The sequence below is a fragment of the Amphiprion ocellaris genome, chromosome 5, assembly GCF_022539595.1.
Source record: "Amphiprion ocellaris isolate individual 3 ecotype Okinawa chromosome 5, ASM2253959v1, whole genome shotgun sequence".
NCBI lineage: Eukaryota > Metazoa > Chordata > Actinopteri > Pomacentridae > Amphiprion > Amphiprion ocellaris.
In genome coordinates, this window is record NC_072770.1 from 20,350,086 (window position 1) to 20,367,692 (window position 17,607).

At 41.8% G+C, this 17,607-nt stretch overlaps 2 protein-coding genes and 2 non-coding genes across 5 annotated transcripts; 1 reads left to right on the forward strand and 3 right to left on the reverse strand.

Moving 5' to 3' along the window:
* Positions 1-1,682: 1,682 nt before the first annotated feature.
* nop56 (NOP56 ribonucleoprotein homolog) lies at positions 1,683-12,232 on the reverse strand. 2 transcript variants are annotated; one of them, XM_055010467.1, is made up of 12 exons: positions 12,113-12,232; positions 11,346-11,435; positions 11,154-11,262; positions 10,255-10,425; positions 9,799-9,997; positions 4,853-5,040; positions 4,310-4,461; positions 3,994-4,094; positions 3,235-3,383; positions 2,866-2,987; positions 2,495-2,614; positions 1,683-2,235 (listed from the first exon to the last, which is right to left on the reverse strand). In XM_055010467.1, the coding sequence occupies exons 1-12, from the start codon at positions 12,209-12,211 to the stop codon at positions 1,921-1,923; spliced, it is 1,815 nt and encodes a 604-aa protein (XP_054866442.1). In that variant the 5' UTR covers positions 12,212-12,232; the 3' UTR covers positions 1,683-1,920. The 2 variants fall into 2 exon arrangements, with proteins under 2 accessions (XP_054866442.1, XP_054866441.1); XM_055010466.1 differs by lacking the exons at positions 1,683-2,235; positions 2,495-2,614; positions 2,866-2,987; ... (2 more) ...; positions 4,310-4,461; positions 4,853-5,040 and adding exons at positions 5,525-7,243; positions 7,694-7,952.
* Positions 2,689-2,755, reverse strand: LOC111581212 (small nucleolar RNA SNORD57). Its single transcript, XR_002747232.1, has one exon. It is a non-coding gene; the product is annotated as a small nucleolar RNA SNORD57 (small nucleolar RNA).
* On the reverse strand, positions 4,576-4,695 carry LOC111581213 (small nucleolar RNA SNORA26). The gene has a single exon (XR_002747233.1). It is a non-coding gene; the product is annotated as a small nucleolar RNA SNORA26 (small nucleolar RNA).
* Positions 11,333-17,503, forward strand: mlnl (motilin-like). Its single transcript, XM_035956787.2, has 6 exons — positions 11,333-11,491; positions 15,140-15,328; positions 15,862-15,992; positions 16,905-17,006; positions 17,128-17,230; positions 17,382-17,503. Exons 3-6 carry the CDS (start codon positions 15,873-15,875, stop codon positions 17,387-17,389), a joined length of 333 nt encoding a protein of 110 aa, XP_035812680.1. The 5' UTR covers positions 11,333-11,491; positions 15,140-15,328; positions 15,862-15,872; the 3' UTR covers positions 17,390-17,503.
* Positions 17,504-17,607: the final 104 nt, after the last annotated feature.

Here is a 17,607-nt window from a genome sequence, read left to right on the forward strand (position 1 = left end):
ACATTCTCATCTTCAAGTTTCTGGATCACATCTTCTTCAAGTTTGCGCTCCATCAAAAATTCTCGCAGCCGAGTATCCATAGCTGACCTCTAAACCACAGGACAACAAAATTAATTAACAAGTAGCCTTACCAAGCAGTAGATTTTCCAGATTCTGGATCTATAATTCCAAATCACATATTGCCCCATGTCCCTGCTATTATGTTGCAAAAAGCAACACTGTTTCTGCAAATACAGTGTAAATTAATACATTTATTTTACCACTCGGTGCACTCTCAATGCCTCCTGTTTATTTCTGGTGACAGCTGCACATTGTAGAGCTGATTTAAACATTATACTCAAGCTCTGACACTGTCCTGTGAAATCACTTTAGCCTTTGTCAAATCGAAGTGGAATATGTTAGAGAAAATGTTAACATGATGGTTTAATTGGTTTCTGTGATTTTATTGAAGGACAAATGTCCAGAGGACACTTCAGACACATTCATGTAGTTCAATCAGAGCAACAACAACCTGCAAAGTAATACAAATTAGATTGTTATCACTGAGGCTACAGGTTCCCTTGGGAACGTATAGTGAGCGTTACCGTAACTGCACGGTTTCGTCCGGTAGCATCATTAAACGCTGCGGTTCTTATCGCCTCTGTATTCCCTCAGCTGAGAGTCTGACACACGTGATGCTACTTTCAAAGCCGATGATCAGTGAAAAAGGCACTTTTTAAGATGATTTCAAGCTGAAGCTCTGAACAGAATGTGGTCCGGACCAGGTTAGGTCTGCAGCATAAGTTAGCACGGTGATCCAGCCAGGTTAAAACAGAGACACCTTCCTAACACAGAAAACTCTGGTTTTATGCTCAACATACCTCGCTTAGTAGTAGCCTACACCTCTCAGCTGTTCTTGAAAAGTGTCCTGATATGTGTGCAGGGCTGCAGCTCCTACAGACACCAATGAGTTTACGGCTACATATTAGCACAACAGAACAACGTGTCGTAACAGGATGAGGATAAAAGTTTGTAAATCGAGTGACACGTCAGCAGACAGGCTACCCGTTGCAACAAAGTATCACACACAGGCCTAAATAAATAACTGCCTAAATACGGGATAACAACATATTGAGTAAAACAGCTAAGAAAAGATACTCACTTTAGGAACATCACGTAGGGTGCGGAGCCCCGTACACAAATTATTGCAGGTTGTAGAGACGGTGCGCTCGATTTGCTTACCCAGCTGTCCAGGAAAGATATTAATAGTATTAGGTAGTATTTCGTGCGCACATTGCGCACACCTACTTCGTGGCCACAAATTAGTATTTCGTGCGCACGTTATAGCTATATTGTGGCCACGATTATTATTTTTTTTTACCATGTCACCAGAGGGGCTCCGTAACATAGCCCTAATCAGTCCATCCAAACAATAAGCAGCAGCGTATCTGCCTGCCAAAAATCCTGGTCTACACTTGTTTCCATCTGTTAGACTGCAGAAGGTAAATAACCATGAGCACTTTGTCAGTGTCTGACATCTATTGTAGGAGTATTTAAATTACACTAGATTGGCATAAGTACTGTAAGGATACACAACAATATGAAATGCAGTGATCGGCCTCACAGCCGCAACTAGCAGGTTCCTGGAATCCCAACGCAAGTGATCAGTGGCCATATTCAGAGGACATGTATCTGACAAAAAGTTTCTTTGATAAACAATTTATTTACAGAAGTATAAGTAAATTACATTGACTTCAAGGCACAGTTATAAGCATTTCTTTGCTAACCTGCTTTGAGGTTTTAGAAAAAAACTAAAGGAAAGTTCAACATACAGCTACTGACAAACACACCTCAGGTAAGTGTAAAATGAACAAAAATAAAGTTGTACATAAAAATAAAGAGTCAGTCTCTGTCTGCAGTCTCCATCTTTACTCTGCAACTCTACTCTTTTTTCTTCTTTTTCTTTTTCTTCTCAGACACAGGTGTTTCTGGGGTCTCTTCTGCATCCACAGTCTCAGTCTTTTGTTTCTTTTTCTTCTTTGCTGGAGGATCGGGTTCTTCTGCTCCATTATCTGTGACAGCAGCTTCTTCAACCTCCTCTGCTTCAGCTTTTCGTTTCTTTTTCTTCTTGGCTGAAGGCTCCTCTGACCCGTTCTCTGCAGCGGGGGTCTCCTCTGCCTGGACCTCCATCTCCTCAGCTGCTTGCTTCTTCTTTTTCTTCTTCACTACAGAAGTCTCTGCCTCTCCATTCTCCACCTTCAGGAAGGAGAGAACAAGTATGGTCAGACAACAGTAACTAGCAATCGTCACTTGAATGTGTAGAGGCTTGAACATCAACTATCCTTTAGCTGTTTAAATGTGTGACTCTCTTCAGTGATCAAGCCCATTGTTTAGGACCAGCCAATGGTTCGGAGTCAGGATAATGTAGCATGTCGTACACTGAGAAAGAACCATGTGTGGGTCAACTCTCAAATCAAAACATGCAAATTCATATGAAACTGAAAGAAAAGCTGACCTCAGCTTCACCGTTGGCGTCCCCATTTGGTTCAAGTTCTTGCAACTTCTTCTCACGCTTCTTGCGTTTCTTTTCTTTCTTGTCCATCTTGCGTTTGATCTCGGCGGCAACATCAGTAGCCTATGATGAGGGGAAAAAATGTGATTACAATCAGAGTAAAACAAATCAGGTTTGTCTTGAGAATCACTTATGCTGCATCAGGCTCATTAAATCAGTTTTTACCCTCAGAGATTTCAGGGAAAGATTTGTTCATCATTCACAGCATCGACAGACAATGTATTATCGGTGCATTTTTAAAAACTTGTGCTCTTTCAGTAAACGCATCCTTGTTGCGTTCAGCCTATCACACAGCCTAACATAAGTGGGCTCACCTCTTTCACAGCTTCTTTCATGACATCCACATTTTTCCGTGGCATGTCGCCAGTCTCATAGAAAGACAGACGCTCTTCCACCTGTTCACGCAGCTTGTCACCAAACACACTTGTAGGTACCTCTGTAAGAGTAAACAAACTAAAGCTTAATACAAAGCCAGCAGGAGATTACAGTGGGCTTATCGGTGTACTAAAAGGCATGTGGCTTTGCTCAGAAAAAGAGCTTCTCAACATCAACCCGAAGGATGAATGCTGTTGACGAAAAATTTGAGCATCATTGCAAATATGCCACACGAGTTACAATCCAAAACAGGCACATGAACTGAATCCAAAGCAGTGGAACTGCATTGCAAAAGGCCCGTCACTCACCAGAGAAACAGTCAATACGTGAGGCGATGGTGCACTTGTTTGCCAGATATCTAGAGATGCGGCCTTTATTCTTGGCAGCTGCACGTCCAATAAAGGTCGAGTGGAAGATGAGGCCGTACTTGGGGGTGTTGCCACGTGTCTTTAGGGCTCTGTGTGGAAGTACAGCTACTTTCACATTCAGCATCAAAGGTCAGTGTAAAATATTATCCAGTGGAGAACATGGGAGGAAATCATTTGATTGTTAATTGATGTACGGTAACTAATGCCTGCAACAGCTCCCTCTTGTGGACAAATGTAAGAACAAGAAAGTTAAAAGCCAGGTCTAAAAAATGTCAAATTGTCAATGGCATGAACACTTCTGAAATTCGAAGATAATCTGATTATTATAGGACTGCCAATTTGATATTAATACCTAATCTGACATCCATGGTGCAACAGCTCTGACAATTATTTTACTCAGTTGTTGGTTCCTCAGTTAAAAGGTGATTTACAGAAACACTGACAAGTCTGTAAATCTCTACAATTACCATTGCAAGGAATAGAGCCATGGTTTTAAAAACAAACAAAGGTCGATTTCCAGTATTCTACCTCTGTGCTGTGAGTGGATGCTCAGACTGTGGGGGTGCATTAGGACGAGAGGGATCACTCCAGAGAAGATATTAAATTTTTGTCTCCTCCAGTCACCCTGCTCTGCTCCTGCCCAGCCCTGCCATCACTGCAACCACTTCGTTCCCCAGCAGGGAGGGGGTGCCCCAGTACCTGAACAGGGCCTTCTCAGCTCCCAGGATCTGAACGGTGGATGCTGGATACTTGGCCAAGTTGGTTAGACTGCCGGCATGGGAGATCAGACGAGCTCCAACCTAAAGGTAACAAGAACATTTATCAATTTCTTGACCAAAACATAAGGAGCTCCAATTTAAGCACAGATGTCAATGAACTGATACAAGCTGGGCACACAATGTGAGGACCATCAGCACCGGATATGTTTTTCATCACACTAATTCAGTGGATTGACAGATTTTGGTATAACATCATTGGTCCTGTGTGTCGAGAAAAAAAAATAAATTCTGCTTGCCACTTCTCCAATTAACGCCGCCAGGTTCGGAGCCACTTGACTCATCTTTGAACGCAGATACTCCTGCAGCTCCAGTCGATAGGCAGCCAGAGACACGACACGATTTGAGAACCGTTCTATGTTGATCAGGTCAATAGGAGAGATATCCATACCTGGAGGGAAAAAAAAACATCAGGAGATGTTGAGCAAAGATAAAGTTCTACTTGCATGTTTGAAGTGAACAGATGCCGCACTTACAAAAACCTTACACACTGCATGCTATGCATGGTTGTTTCTCCCGACAGGATCCGCAGTGAGGATTTGTGCCTTCACTACAGGTTTATGAGAGAGCTAATCTACCCCCCTGTGTTAGACACCAAGGACGATTTGTGGTCCAAGGTGGGCAAAAAAGGGGCACAATGAGTCTTTAAGTCAGAAACGGGTCTCTTATTTTCGGGTTTAAACAAGAACAGGTGCAAAAGTGTGAAAAATAGTGGCTGAAGTTTTCACGCAGCGACATTGGCTCCCGAATCCAAAATCTGAATGAGAATGTAATGTGCTGACCCATAGAAGAGCGAGATGCCTCCAGGATGGCCTGAGCTTTGGCACTGTCCATCACGACCTCTTCCAGGCTCTCCAGACTCTCCTCTGACAGCTCCTTCCTGTTGCCAATAAGCTGAGCCAGGCGGCAGTACATAGAGTTGTCCGACACGATTTTAATCAGCTCTGGGAAGTGGTAGCCGTACCATTCACTGTAGAAAAAAAAACAGTGCGCTTTAGAAAACACTTGAAGCTGCTGTATAATACACAAGTACAAATTTTAAACTTGGGTAATCACAACATCATGCCACAGCACGTTTGGTGGGTACATGCACATGGCAAGATGTCTCACCCAACAGTGTTGCCTCACCAGACAATAGCTGGTGAGCAGAAGTGTCAGGAGAGGTTGATATGCCTCCCGTTTCTATACAGCCAGCAGTCTATGGTGAGCCGTCTGTGGTAAGCATTAGGAGGATGCTCAACACCAGGCATGCAGCTAGGGCTGCCACAAACAATTATTTTGATAGTCGACTAATCACCGATTATTTTTCGATTAGTCAACTAATCATACGTAAATTGAACGTAAAACATACAGCTTATCGCACCAGCACAAGGCTGCTCTTATATAACCATTAGTTTTCAGCTTCAAGTGTTTGAGGTATATGCCAACTAAAAATAAAGACAATTAAGACGATAGTTCATTAAACCTTTAATGAAATATGCTTGTAGCAACAAACAATTGTTTGTGTGTAGCATAAGGTGCAAACAGCTGAGTAAAATAAGGAAAAGGCACTTGCCTAAACAACACAGAAATAAATGCTTTAGGTTTACATTTTAGGTTTTTTCTTTCCTTAATTTGTCTTTGGCATCAAACATAGCAACAATGAGGCAGGCACCTGTAACTAAGGAATTATTAAAGCTTTGGTCTCACTGACTCAAATATAACAAAAGTGCATTTTGTTCTCAGTGCTCACCACTGTATTCAACTTTACTACACTCTGACTATATAATCCCAAACTGCATAAGACTCTTGTTCATAGCCAGGAAAGTTAGCATTTCTACATGTCTTGGACAAAGGCTTGCTCTCTTTTGAGAGCAGATGTTCCCTGCTGCAGAGAAAATCTGCTCCGATGGGGTGGAGGTTGCTGGAATGCACAGAAAAGATTTAGCTAGCTTTGACAGTGTGGGGAAACGCTCCTCATTTTCACTCCACCATCTCAGTGGATCCTCCTTTTCAGGGAGTGAGGCCTCTCCAAAGTACAGCCGAACTTCATTCATCACAACTTGGATCTTTCTGTCCTCCTCAGATTCTCCACCCTCATTTTCACTGAAACTGTCTGTGTCAGACTGAAGAAGGGTTTCCAGAGCACTCTTTCTACCTGAACCATTGGCCCTCTGCAGTTTTGCATCCTGTGTCCCAGTCGTTTTTGCTTCTTTGACAGCAAGCACTTCAATACTCCCCTGCAGTCTGATGCCATCTTCAGGAGTCAGAAACTTCAGCTTTCTGTATCTCGGGTCCAAGGCAGCTGCAAGAAGAACTGGACTTTCGTTGTCTCCTGAGATAGTGCAAATACTCCCCCATCTCTCTGTTAGCCCTTTTTCTGCACTGGAAATGAAGGATTTTCCTGAGCTTGTCTCAAATTGGCTTTGGTGTACAGCCTGTGTCAGCTCTTTGACCACCTGTGGAAGACCTGAAATGGTTGTGTACTGCTGTCCACTAAGGTAAACAGTAGCAGTCTCAAAAGGTGCCAACCCTTGCTTCAATTCTTCAAGCAGCTCCCACTGCTCTGGCTTCAGGTCAAAGTAGTGTTTCCCCTTTGGAGTTACCTCAGGATCTAACAGAGTGGCAGTGAGAGGCCAGCGCTGTTCAAGGAGTCTTTCAATCATGTAGAATGTACTGTTCCATCTTGTACCGACATCCTGGATCAGTGCATTTTGCTCAACCATCATTTGTTCCCGTTTCATCTCTAACTTTGTACTGGCCAGCTCGCTTCTCTTAAAGTGCTCCACTAGCTGCCTAGCAGCACCTAGTGCTCTGCTGATGGTGGTTTCTTTGAGAGCAGTGTTGACTATGAGCTGGAGTGTGTGTCCAGCACAGCCGATAGAGGCCCATCCATGTTTTTCTTCAAGCAGTCGCATTGCTGCCACCATATTGGAACCACTGTCATGAACTACTGCTTTTATCTTGGTGGGCAAGATGTCAAACTTTGCTAAAACCTCTTCCATCCATGTCATTATATTTGCACCAGTATGCCACTCCTCAAGAGGCATGGTGGAAAGGTTGAAGGTCTTCATCGTCCAATCTTCACTCAGGAAATGGCAAGACACTTCAAGGTAAGCCTCTGTTGCATGACTGGTCCACACATCAGCAGTCAGTGTGAGGAAACTGTTGATGCCCCTGAGGGTCTCCTTTACCTTAAAGACATGATTTAGAAGAATAGTAAGCATTATGAAGAAAATTATATACAGTATTTTTTTCATTATTAACAATATTTGTCAATTTATGCATCAAGCTTTAAATTTATTTGCCAATTCAATAATTCAGTTATCATATACAGTTAAGTAGGTTAAATAATGGACATTCAACATACAAGTCAAAGAAAACAAAAACAACAAATTACATTGCATGCCTTAACCATGAATTTTTAAATTGCTATTGTGTGTGTGTGTGTGCATGTGTGTGCATGTGTAAGAGAGAGTAAGTGAGAGATTTATGATCTTTTAATTCTTCTGTCTTTGAATGTTGCTTGTTTATTAAATCAATAAATCATTTATTTTACTGTGCTATTGTTGCTTTGGCAACATTGTTTTAATAAATTCATGCCAATAAATCAAATTGAAATTGAGAGAGAAAGAGAGACTGACCTTCTCAAAGGTTGCATGATACTTCGTCTCCATCAATGTGGTGAAGTGGGATCTGTCTGGTAGGTAGTTGTCATGATAATCCGGGTTGAACTGTTTAATCATCTCTTTAAACCCTTCATCGTCCACCATGGACAGGGGTCTCATGTCCGTCACCAACATGTTCAGTATGGACTTAGTGAGGACATTTGCTTGCTGAGGTGTGCATGTAGCTGGCTTTGTAACAGAGCCGTCCACTGAAGAAGAACGTACTTTTTTAGCACTGAAACATAACGTTAGCAAACATTAACGTTACCACATTTCCTATTCAAACACATCACTGTTATAACCTTACAGAAAACACATGAAATATGTGTGCTAAGGGCAGCTAATGAATCAAATCGTCATCGCTAATGTTAACGTTTACAGCTATATGAGTAAGTAATTTAGCTCTCTGTTTATGCTAATATTAGCAGCTAACTAGCCAGTTAGCTTACCGAGACGACGGTCCCTCTTCATCGTTGTCACAAGCCACAACGTGCTACCTTTTCAGGTGCTTGTGCATCACAGTTGTGCTGCCGTGGAAGGCAAGTTCTGTTTTGCAGATCTTGCATTGCACACTTTTCTCTTTTTTCTTAAAATGCTCCCATACTTTTGAGCTCCTTTGCCGCCGGGTAGCCATGATATCAGAGCCCGTCTGGTATAACTTCCAGTGGCATCACAGCTGACCCCGATTACCACTACTGCGCATGTGTGTCAAGGACAGAAAGGCAGACGTGACAGTGCAAGGTGCCGCAGCAGTTTTGAGAGAAAAACAAAGATAAAAAAAAAAAACCCGACGCGTCGACTATTAAGTAAGTTGTTGATGATTTTAATAGTCGACATAATCGTAACTAGTCGACTAATCGTGGCAGCCCTACATGCAGCACCACAGACACTGAATAAGTCCTTTGCAAACATCCATCCATTATCTATACACCGCTTAATCCTCATTAGGATTGCGGGGGGCTGGAGTCTATCCCAGCTGACTTGGGGCGAAGGCAGGGGACACCCTGGACAGGTCACCAGTCTATCACAGGGTTACATATACCGACAAACAATCACACTCACATTCACACCTACGGGCAATTTAGAATAATCAATTAACCTCAGCATATTTTTGGACTGTGGGAGGAAGCTGGACTACCTGGAGAAAACCCATGCATGCACAGGGAGAACATGCAAACTCCATGCAGAAAGATCCCGGGAAAGCCGGGATGCGAACCAAGGATCTTCTAGCTGCAAGGCGAAAGTGCTAACCACTACACCACTGTGCAGCCCCCTTTGCAAACAGTCTGTTTAAAACCTACAGTAAACAAATTTTGGGGGTAGCTGAGTAAATAATTGAATATAATGCAATTTTTTCAGGTGAACCTTCTCAAAACGTGTATATTATTTCTGTTATTATTTTAGGGTTGTTTCTGTTTCTTTAGTCAAGTAGTTTATATTACCTGTATATGGTTCCAGTTTACCTGTTGTAGCAGGGGGGTCATTAATTAGTGGCACACACGTCCGAGGCATACGTGACGAAGCTGTGTATTCCCGGCAAAAGCTGGACGGCTTCTGATGAGGTAAGACGTATGACGATGCTCTCTCTCCTAATTGTTAATCTAGCCGCCATAAAATATTGTTAGGCTCTTCAAAACTTCATAAAAACTTAAGAAATAGATACTAATGATTTTTGAGTGAATTTTGATTCTAATTTTGATCGGTTAAACTTACGTTTTGAAACGATTTTCTGACAATTACCGCGGCGTGTTCTCATTCGCATGTATTTGGCCTGCTGCAGGAGAGAGAGAGACTACACTGCTGCCTGTGTGTGTGTCACTGTATTGTGACCTGTGCCTCTCCTTTATAGAATAAACGTGCTGATCCTGTGGAGTGTGAGCGATCATTTTAAGTCTGCTACACAAGCAACATCTTTCCAACTATTAAACATCTGTTGCTGACTGTACACCCAATCAGTTGTAGCACTACAGGAGTACAATGTGGCCATGTAACAGAGGAACCAAACCCAAACTATAAGAAATGAAGCACTACAATCCTACAAAATTTCAACTAGTGGCTTTAATGTGTGATGAGAAACTTACCGCACACGCATAGAGAAAGTGTTGATGTCTTTGTCCAGCTGATCCAACAGAGCAATGGACTGGATGATCATGTTGTCGGCCCTGTTGACGTTGAACTTTACTTTAGCTCTGGAGTAGCTGTGGCCGAGACCGAGCTGTGCCTTGGATGCTGCCAGGGCAGTCAGACCCTTCACCAGGGAGTGGAAGTGCAACCGCACACCTGACGGGACATTACAGATGAAGAATGTTTGTTGGAGTTAAGAGGAACAGTGGCAGAACAGCATGTGTTCAGTGGCTGTTCAGATTTTCAGTATGAACCTTCATGAGTGTCAGGATCATAAGATCGCATCACAACAGGCCACAATATTTCTAAACACATTTAATAAATGTTTGCATTGTGCTCTAATCCTAGGAACCTTACTTTAGCTGAATCTTTTTTATTCAAAAATGCAAATCCAAAGCACAAGGCCTCCTCACCTCTTGTTATCTCAGCTACCACGCCACCAGTTTGGATAGAGATGTTAAACTCTTCTTGTAAAGCTGCTCCAATTTTGGCATCGGAAACCCCCAAGGAAGGTTTCTTCTTCCCAGAAAGGGGCAAGTTTGTCTCCAAAAACAACTTCAGGTCAGCGTGAACCACACCTGCAAGTGAAGGAAGGGAGATTACCCATATATCTGTATGCGAATGGTTGGAATGTAGGCTAAGCTCTGCTGCAAATAACATGTAAAAGATGAGACATTTGTGACCTCTGCCAGTGTTAAAAGCTGGCCAGCCTTTAGGGTGCAGCTCCACATTTGAAGCCACAGCACTGTCTAAAATGTAGAATTTGATAAAAGTATTGATTCAGCTGATCCCAACTGATGTTTCACCTTGTTGATGCATAAATAGTTGTTTTCAGAGGGAAACTATAGATAAATTACATATTTTTTGAAATCATAGTGTATGTTACTCTATTATGCATTTTGTACCTTACTATAGTTTTTTATTTATTTGTATTGTGGTGGTGGTCTCAACAACACCCTGTATTTCTATTCTGTTCTTTCTATTCCAATTATGAGATCCCTGTCTTTTCAAAATGTGATTTACATGCTACCTGAGTATTGGGAGAAAATACAATTTATTCAATGAGAAATGCACTGTCATTATCAATCTGCACCAATAAGTACACATTATACAGCATAAAAACTCAAATCAAATTTTAGGTTACATGTTAAAATTTGTACTCACTAAAAGGTTTTCCTCAGATGTTCAGGATAGACATTAAGCTGTCAGCATGGTAACTCAGTGGATTGACAGATAATAGAACATCATTACAACTGAGGATCTGTTAATCTCTGTCATATCAAAGACTTAAAAAAAAGACGCTTGCCTTCAGAAATGGCATTCATGTTCTCCAGGGCAGCCTGAGCCGACTTGAAGGGAAAGAAGGCAGCCAGGCTCACCATGCTGTTGAACTTTGCCAGGCTCAACACGCTCTCCTCCACCTGGAAGACGCAAACACACTTTTATTTGTGCCCTATTTAAAGGCCAGGTTAATCCAACATAGAGCGGTAATCAGAGGACCCACCTGAGGGAGCAGCATGCCGATCTCCTCCACCTCTTTGACGGCGAACAGCGCGTAGCCCGCCGCATGCTCGAACAACACGTGTAACACCACCTGCGGGAAAAAAATGTAAAAGACTGAGAAGAGAAACAACTACTGACTAATAAAAGGTAACATATCAACACAACAACCAATAAGGTAACGTCTGTAAGTACAGTGCACGTGTTGGAGCTTGCACGTGGTAACTAGCGAGTTATTCTGTGTCAAGCATGCAATATTAGCTTTAAATGCCGTAAACACTGAAGAGTGTTCTCTAACTAATATGATAATGTTACTACACTTCAGTAGTGTAATGCATTGGCACAGCATTTACACGTAACCACGTTGTCGTCTGGATGAACCCACGTGTTGACCTGGGCCCGTACGTGCCTTAAAGCTAACTGCCTTGCTAACACAGCGCACTAGCACAACGGCTAACTCCCGTACAGCGTCATAAAATGCACATCACTGGGTTTAACTTGTACGACTGCAACTTACAAACCTGCTCTACTCTCATGTCAGCAGTGGCAGTTTAAGCAGTCTAAAGTAGAGACATTTTTCCAGCTAATGTTAGCCACATAGGCGGCTAACAAACGCTCCCGGATGCCACGAGGCCTTCAACTCCGCTGCAGTAAACACCTCAAACTGGCCATTTCTGCATTTAAAATGTCGGTCCTCTCCAGTAGTCGAGAACTGTATCACACAAGTAAAAGGCTGCAATAACGCCCAAACACCCTGCGCCACAATCTTACCATGATTAGAAAATCTCCGCAGCGGCCGCACTGCACGTCAGCCCTGCCGCTGTACTTCGGGAAAAAGACGGAGACTGCACGTTTCACAAAGTGCCACATGACTCAAATCCCGCGATATCTGTCCAACACCGCGAGACCCAATCGAGAATCCGCCACATGCAGAAATTCCTAGAGCGCAGTTTGAACTGCCGAAGAATAATACAATTTCAAGATATAAGGCTTGTATTACATATTTTTTGTACTGTTCAGAAAATCACCAAAACAAACCAATGTGATACTGCCACTTGAAATAGTCATTCTTTTATACATTGTGGCACTCAACCTCAAACCCATTTGTATTTACTCGCTGTAAATCTTAAAGGTTGCATATAGTTAGAATCCATTCATATTAGGACATGTAAATCTTTACAACCTAACGGCATAAACATAAAAGCCGTTATAATGCGAGGGCAATGTAGTGGGTAGCCTAATCAACCTAAAACTTTCCATAATCCTGCTATCTCATTTCCCGCTTCTTCAGAGATGAGCCATTCAGACTCATACTTTCTACAGCTGCTTCTGCTAACTCCATCTCAGCCACAAGAAAAGCACAGCCAGTGTTCTGCAAGAGTGAACACATGAGTTTTCATGCAATCAAAGCATCTCAAGAACTTAGGACCCAGTGGATTACTTTTATTTTTGAATAGTAAACGCCCCCACAGCAATAGGAAAATCCTTAGTGTTAGCACATTGCATGATGAACGTAGCTAACAATACCATTAGCTTTAATTGTATGCCCACAGGTCAGGGCTCTGTCAAAATTGTGATGCTGAGAGACTTTCAGAGATTTTAAGAGTGATTTCAAATCAGTAAAAAAGGACTGGATGGGGTATTTTCATGTTGCCTGTTGTAGTAGGCTACCTCAATGCAACTTGAGCTCAGTCAGTGTCAGCTGTTTACATCTGTTTGCTTCTCTCCTACTCTCTGTGCTCAGTGGTCAGTAAAGCTGTTCTTGTTTTTCTGTTGTCAGAAAACAGAACAACTTTGAAATATTGACTGAAACCAGCTCAACCAGCAATCACTTCAGAGCCATTTACAGTCTGCGCTGCTAAAATACAGATTTTAACAGTGACATTGTCTGACACAGTCACCATACCCATGACCTAAAACACCAGCTGTGCTGAGCCTTTGGCGATATTTACATATAAACTAATCACAAAGTTCGAAGTGGTTGGAAGTCCTGGTCTCACACACTCATTCACGTTTTTGCCAGTCACCATGCACTTTTTTTGCTTCACTTGTCAACCACAGATGCAGAAAGGTATTTTTTCTGAAGGGAACATTGGCTGCTGCAGATCAGCTACAATTAAAACTCCAGACGCTGAAACAGCCTGTTTATAACAGGACAAAAAACGTGAGTTAAACAGTCATATTGAAGTGAATCATTTGACAATTTAAAGACATCTAAGCATGTGTGATTGGCTCATGGGTGTTTAAGGGTTGCAATAGGTCACAAATGTTTTTATCTTTAAAAAAATCTCTTTATTTATTTGAACAGCTGGACAGTGCAGTTCTTTAGGAAGATTTTAACTAATAGATTAATACATATTTAGTGCTCCAGTGAGTCTTCACAAGGCAGCATATGTGGCAGCGACTCAGTATACAATCCTTGTTAGTAGCATCAATTCTTTGTTGTTTTTAGTCTTTTCAAGGGGTGGAAAAATACAGACTATGACCAGACACGCATTTTTAAAGGAAAGTTCAGTACAAATGAAGTCATTAGTCAGTGAAGAAATGACACATTTGCAGAGGTTTTGGGTCTGTACTGCAAATACTGCAAACTCAGGCTCACAGTTAATTTTATAACCATGTTCTCACAATGAGGCGAACCTGAAATCACCAATGTACTCTATTTTTTTTTAGTGATTACAGATTTTCTTACTCATGTGTCCCACAGGTGTATTCACTTTTGAGGATGTTTTACTTTGGGGTTTTCATTTTCAATATAGTCTTTCTCAAGCATTTGTTTTTGCCTTTCCTAGGAGGATATACTCTACTTGTCAGCTTAGAAGGAATGCATTTATTGAGAGGTGATAGAATTTTAATCAGTGATGTTGCACAGAGGTATACTTACTTTTGTTGTATACTATATATGTAAAAATATCACAACAACACATGTTAAAATTGCTAATGCAAGGTGATGGAAAAATGTAACAAGAGCTTGTGCGTCATTGTGTTGATGTTTCACAACCACGGAAGACGCCCAAAGCTGTACTCATGTACTTGAATTGCAGCAAACCAAATAGAACAATGGCAGTAATTTTAACTGCCCACTTGTGCAGAGTATTCTAACCGCGGAATAGACCTAACCTGCAATAATAGCGTTTGACCAACAAGCAGGAAAACATTTAAGTTTAGGAAAAAGCATCAATAAAACTCTTCGAAGTCATGAAGTTTCCAGGCAACAATTGAATGTGGGTCCGTGTGTGCACAAACCAAAATAAATGGCAGGCCATTAATGTCACAGTGTGTTAGATAATAACTCCGAACCAGGGATTTATGATTGACCTCTTTGGACAGAACGTCTCCTGGGCTGTGCTTTTTTTTTTCAGTATTTAAACTTTCTGACCCCTAATGAAAGTCACATACAAACTGAACTTTACTTCTCGTTTAGCACTTTGTCTTAGTTTCATCTTTTTTCTAAGATATTTGTTGGTCAAATTCAGGCAAATGTGTTTGTTCGCTGTCATGTGATGATATGAATAAATGAAGGTGAATAATGATTGCTGTGTGTTCTCTGAGGACCCATCGAAAAATATATAAATAATTCCCAATACAATGTGACGGCAAACTTATTTAATATATTTAGAACATATTCATCCTACAGTTCACACAAACTACTAACCTTGCCCAGACAGTACAGGGTCCGTTATCAGAGTGTTCATTTTTTAATCCTGTCAAAGGTCTACATATATAGAGCATGGTATGAGGGTTTACTACCCAAATAATAAAAACCGCCAGATTCCTAAGTAATGTCTGTGTTTCCAGGAGCATGGAGCAAAGTGCTTGAAGGAGCGTGTTGAGGAGCGGATGTGAGGGAGGACAGTTAAAAGCTAAGGGATCAGGAGAGGGCTTGATATAAAGGCTGCCTGGGATAGGCTGACACTCAGACCGGTGGAGCTCTGCTCATCTTAAAGCACAACTTCCCCAAGCAACTGAATACGGCTGGCACAGCAGGTGAGTAACATGTGGTTTCTTCTGCTTCTTGGTCTTTTGGACTTTCCCTCGTCCTCTGTTGCTCCCATCTTTCTCCTCTTTGACGTCCTGTCTTCATCCGCTCACACTAGTGTACAGAGCTGTCTTGCTGTTGTAAGTAGGGCTGGTTCACTCCAGCTTCTTATCTCTCTTGTGTGTGGAGTAGTTAGTTGTTCTGCCCCACAGAGACCCCACACTTCTCCCCTTCCCTATCTCCTATCTATTTGTCAACCTCTCCCTCGTATAAGCATAGGATCCCTTGTGTGTTTCTCTCTGCTGTTCTCACTTATTGTTCCTGGCAAACACACAGACTGCAACTTCTGTCAAATGTTGATCTATTTTCACTGTCACCTATCTTCACCGCTGCTATAAAAGCACTCTCTAATTTCTATAAGTGGCCTGGCCTCGGAGCCACTCACACCTGTTCATGTGGAAACACAAACTGTAAATCAGCGTAAACCTACTGTTCTGTATGGACTGTATGCTAATATGTATGTGCATGTGTGTGTGTTTAGGAGAGAGCAAGATGAGCATGCGTGGTGCAGTAGCTGGTTGTGTGTTGCTGGTGTGTCTGGTGGCGCTGCTGGTTGAAAGGACAGAGGGACACATCACATTCTTCAGTCCCAAGGAGATGAAGCTGATGAAGGTAAGCAGCTTGTGTGCACAAGTAGGGCTGAACTAGAGCTGCAAGAGTTAGACAATCAACTGCAGTAATGATTTGCTTACTGTCCTAGTAATATTGTAAGCACAAATGTTAACATTCATTGGTTCCAGTTTTTCAAATGTTGGGATAAGTTGTTGGACTTGGTCTTTTTGGACAGTAAATTGAACATCTTTTGGTGTGTTTGTAAAAAAACAAAACAAAACAAAACAAAACAAGAAAAACAAGCAATTTGATGACACCATCTTGGGCTTTTGGACATTTTGGACTGATGTTTTCTTTTTAAATGTTATTCTCTGGGGCATTGCTATGCCTTTTTTTGATAATGGCAGTGGAAAATTGATGAGAAAGGGTAGTATTCATGGTGGTCCCCAGCCAGGAATCGAAGCATGGCACTTGCACCCATGTGGTATTCACAATATAACCAGTCAGTCACCCCAGCTGATGTTTTTCATTCTTCTCTGAATGCAGCAGTTTGTAAGATTAACAAAAAGTTACTGAACAACAGGAGGATGTAGTGATGAATTTAGACTTGCAATTCTCTCAAAGTTTTGTAGTGTGTTTGTTTGTTTGTTTGGGGGTGGAGGGTGGGGTAGGGGGGTCAGACTAATAAAGTACAAAAAAAAGGTCTAAATAAGCATGAGGAGCTGGCAAGATTGTAAGATATAGCTTCACCTCTACAAATGCCTTCAGTTTTTATAATTATAGACAGAGTGGCCCACATGGTATGAGGTACATGTCAAATGTTCTCCTAATATTTGATAAATCTACTGTTTAAAATGTACATTCTTCAAAACTCGCATACAGGATTGGCACAAGACAAGCAAAAATAAAAGAATGACTGGAGAATGTCTATTGAATGACAGAGCATTTGTCACTTTGTGTCTGTTGCTGCAGGAGCGAGAAGGTAGAAAGGACATGGCGCCTCGATCAGAGGATGGCCAGTTTGAAGAAGTCACCGTCCAACAGGTGCCTCAGATGGAGCGCAGTGGAAATCAAGTGAGTCCACATTCATATCACCTTAGTGTCAGTTGTGTTTTCAACCAGCCAACTGGTAAACAGTTTTGTCAGTCAATTCAAGCAAGTTATTACCACCTCTTTTGTGTGTGTCTTTGTCCAGGACAAAACTGTGGAGATCGCTGTCCGTCTTTCACCCACACAGCTGGATCATGTTGCTCCAGTGCTCGAAGAGATCATCCATGAAATAGTGGAGCATCAGAAAGGTATTTGATTGGTGCAGGACACATTTGTTGAAAAAGCCGCATTATGACCTTCCCTCTGCTTTATTTATCAATATGTTTGTTAGACACATTCCCAGAAGTGATAGTGCTTTGATTTAACCACAACGTTCTCTCACTATCTCTGTCTCTGCAGCTAAATAGGAGGCCAAGGGCACAGGGGGATGAACACTGTATAAACTCTTCAAAAACCACTGAATGCTCAAATGTTTTATTGTGTTTTAATGAAATAGACAATAAAAGGATGTGATTGCGTAACTTGGAGCTTCTGTTGTTATTTCCGAGAAAGCACATCGGCTTGTTTGCCACACGGTGTCAGCATTTGTCTCAGGAAACTCATTTTATTTCACTTATACACACAT

What these genes read in the sequence shown, in the direction of transcription:
- nop56 (XM_055010466.1), bottom strand. Translation starts at nt 12,211, where the DNA reads ATGTGGCACTTTGTGAAACGTGCAGTCTCCGTCTTTTTCCCGAAGTAC. An exon ending in GCGGAGATTTTCTAATCATG is followed by an intron (nt 11,436 to 12,112) that starts GTAAGATTGTGG and finishes TTTTTCCCGCAG; the next exon opens with GTGGTGTTACACGTGTTGTT. An exon ending in ATCATGCAACCTTTGAGAAG is followed by an intron (nt 7,244 to 7,693) that starts GTCAGTCTCTCT and finishes CATGTCTTTAAG; the next exon opens with GTAAAGGAGACCCTCAGGGG.
- mlnl (XM_035956787.2), top strand. Translation starts at nt 15,873, where the DNA reads ATGAGCATGCGTGGTGCAGTAGCTGGTTGTGTGTTGCTGGTGTGTCTG. An exon ending in AGGAGATGAAGCTGATGAAG is followed by an intron (nt 15,993 to 16,904) that starts GTAAGCAGCTTG and finishes CTGTTGCTGCAG; the next exon opens with GAGCGAGAAGGTAGAAAGGA. An exon ending in TGGAGCGCAGTGGAAATCAA is followed by an intron (nt 17,007 to 17,127) that starts GTGAGTCCACAT and finishes GTCTTTGTCCAG; the next exon opens with GACAAAACTGTGGAGATCGC.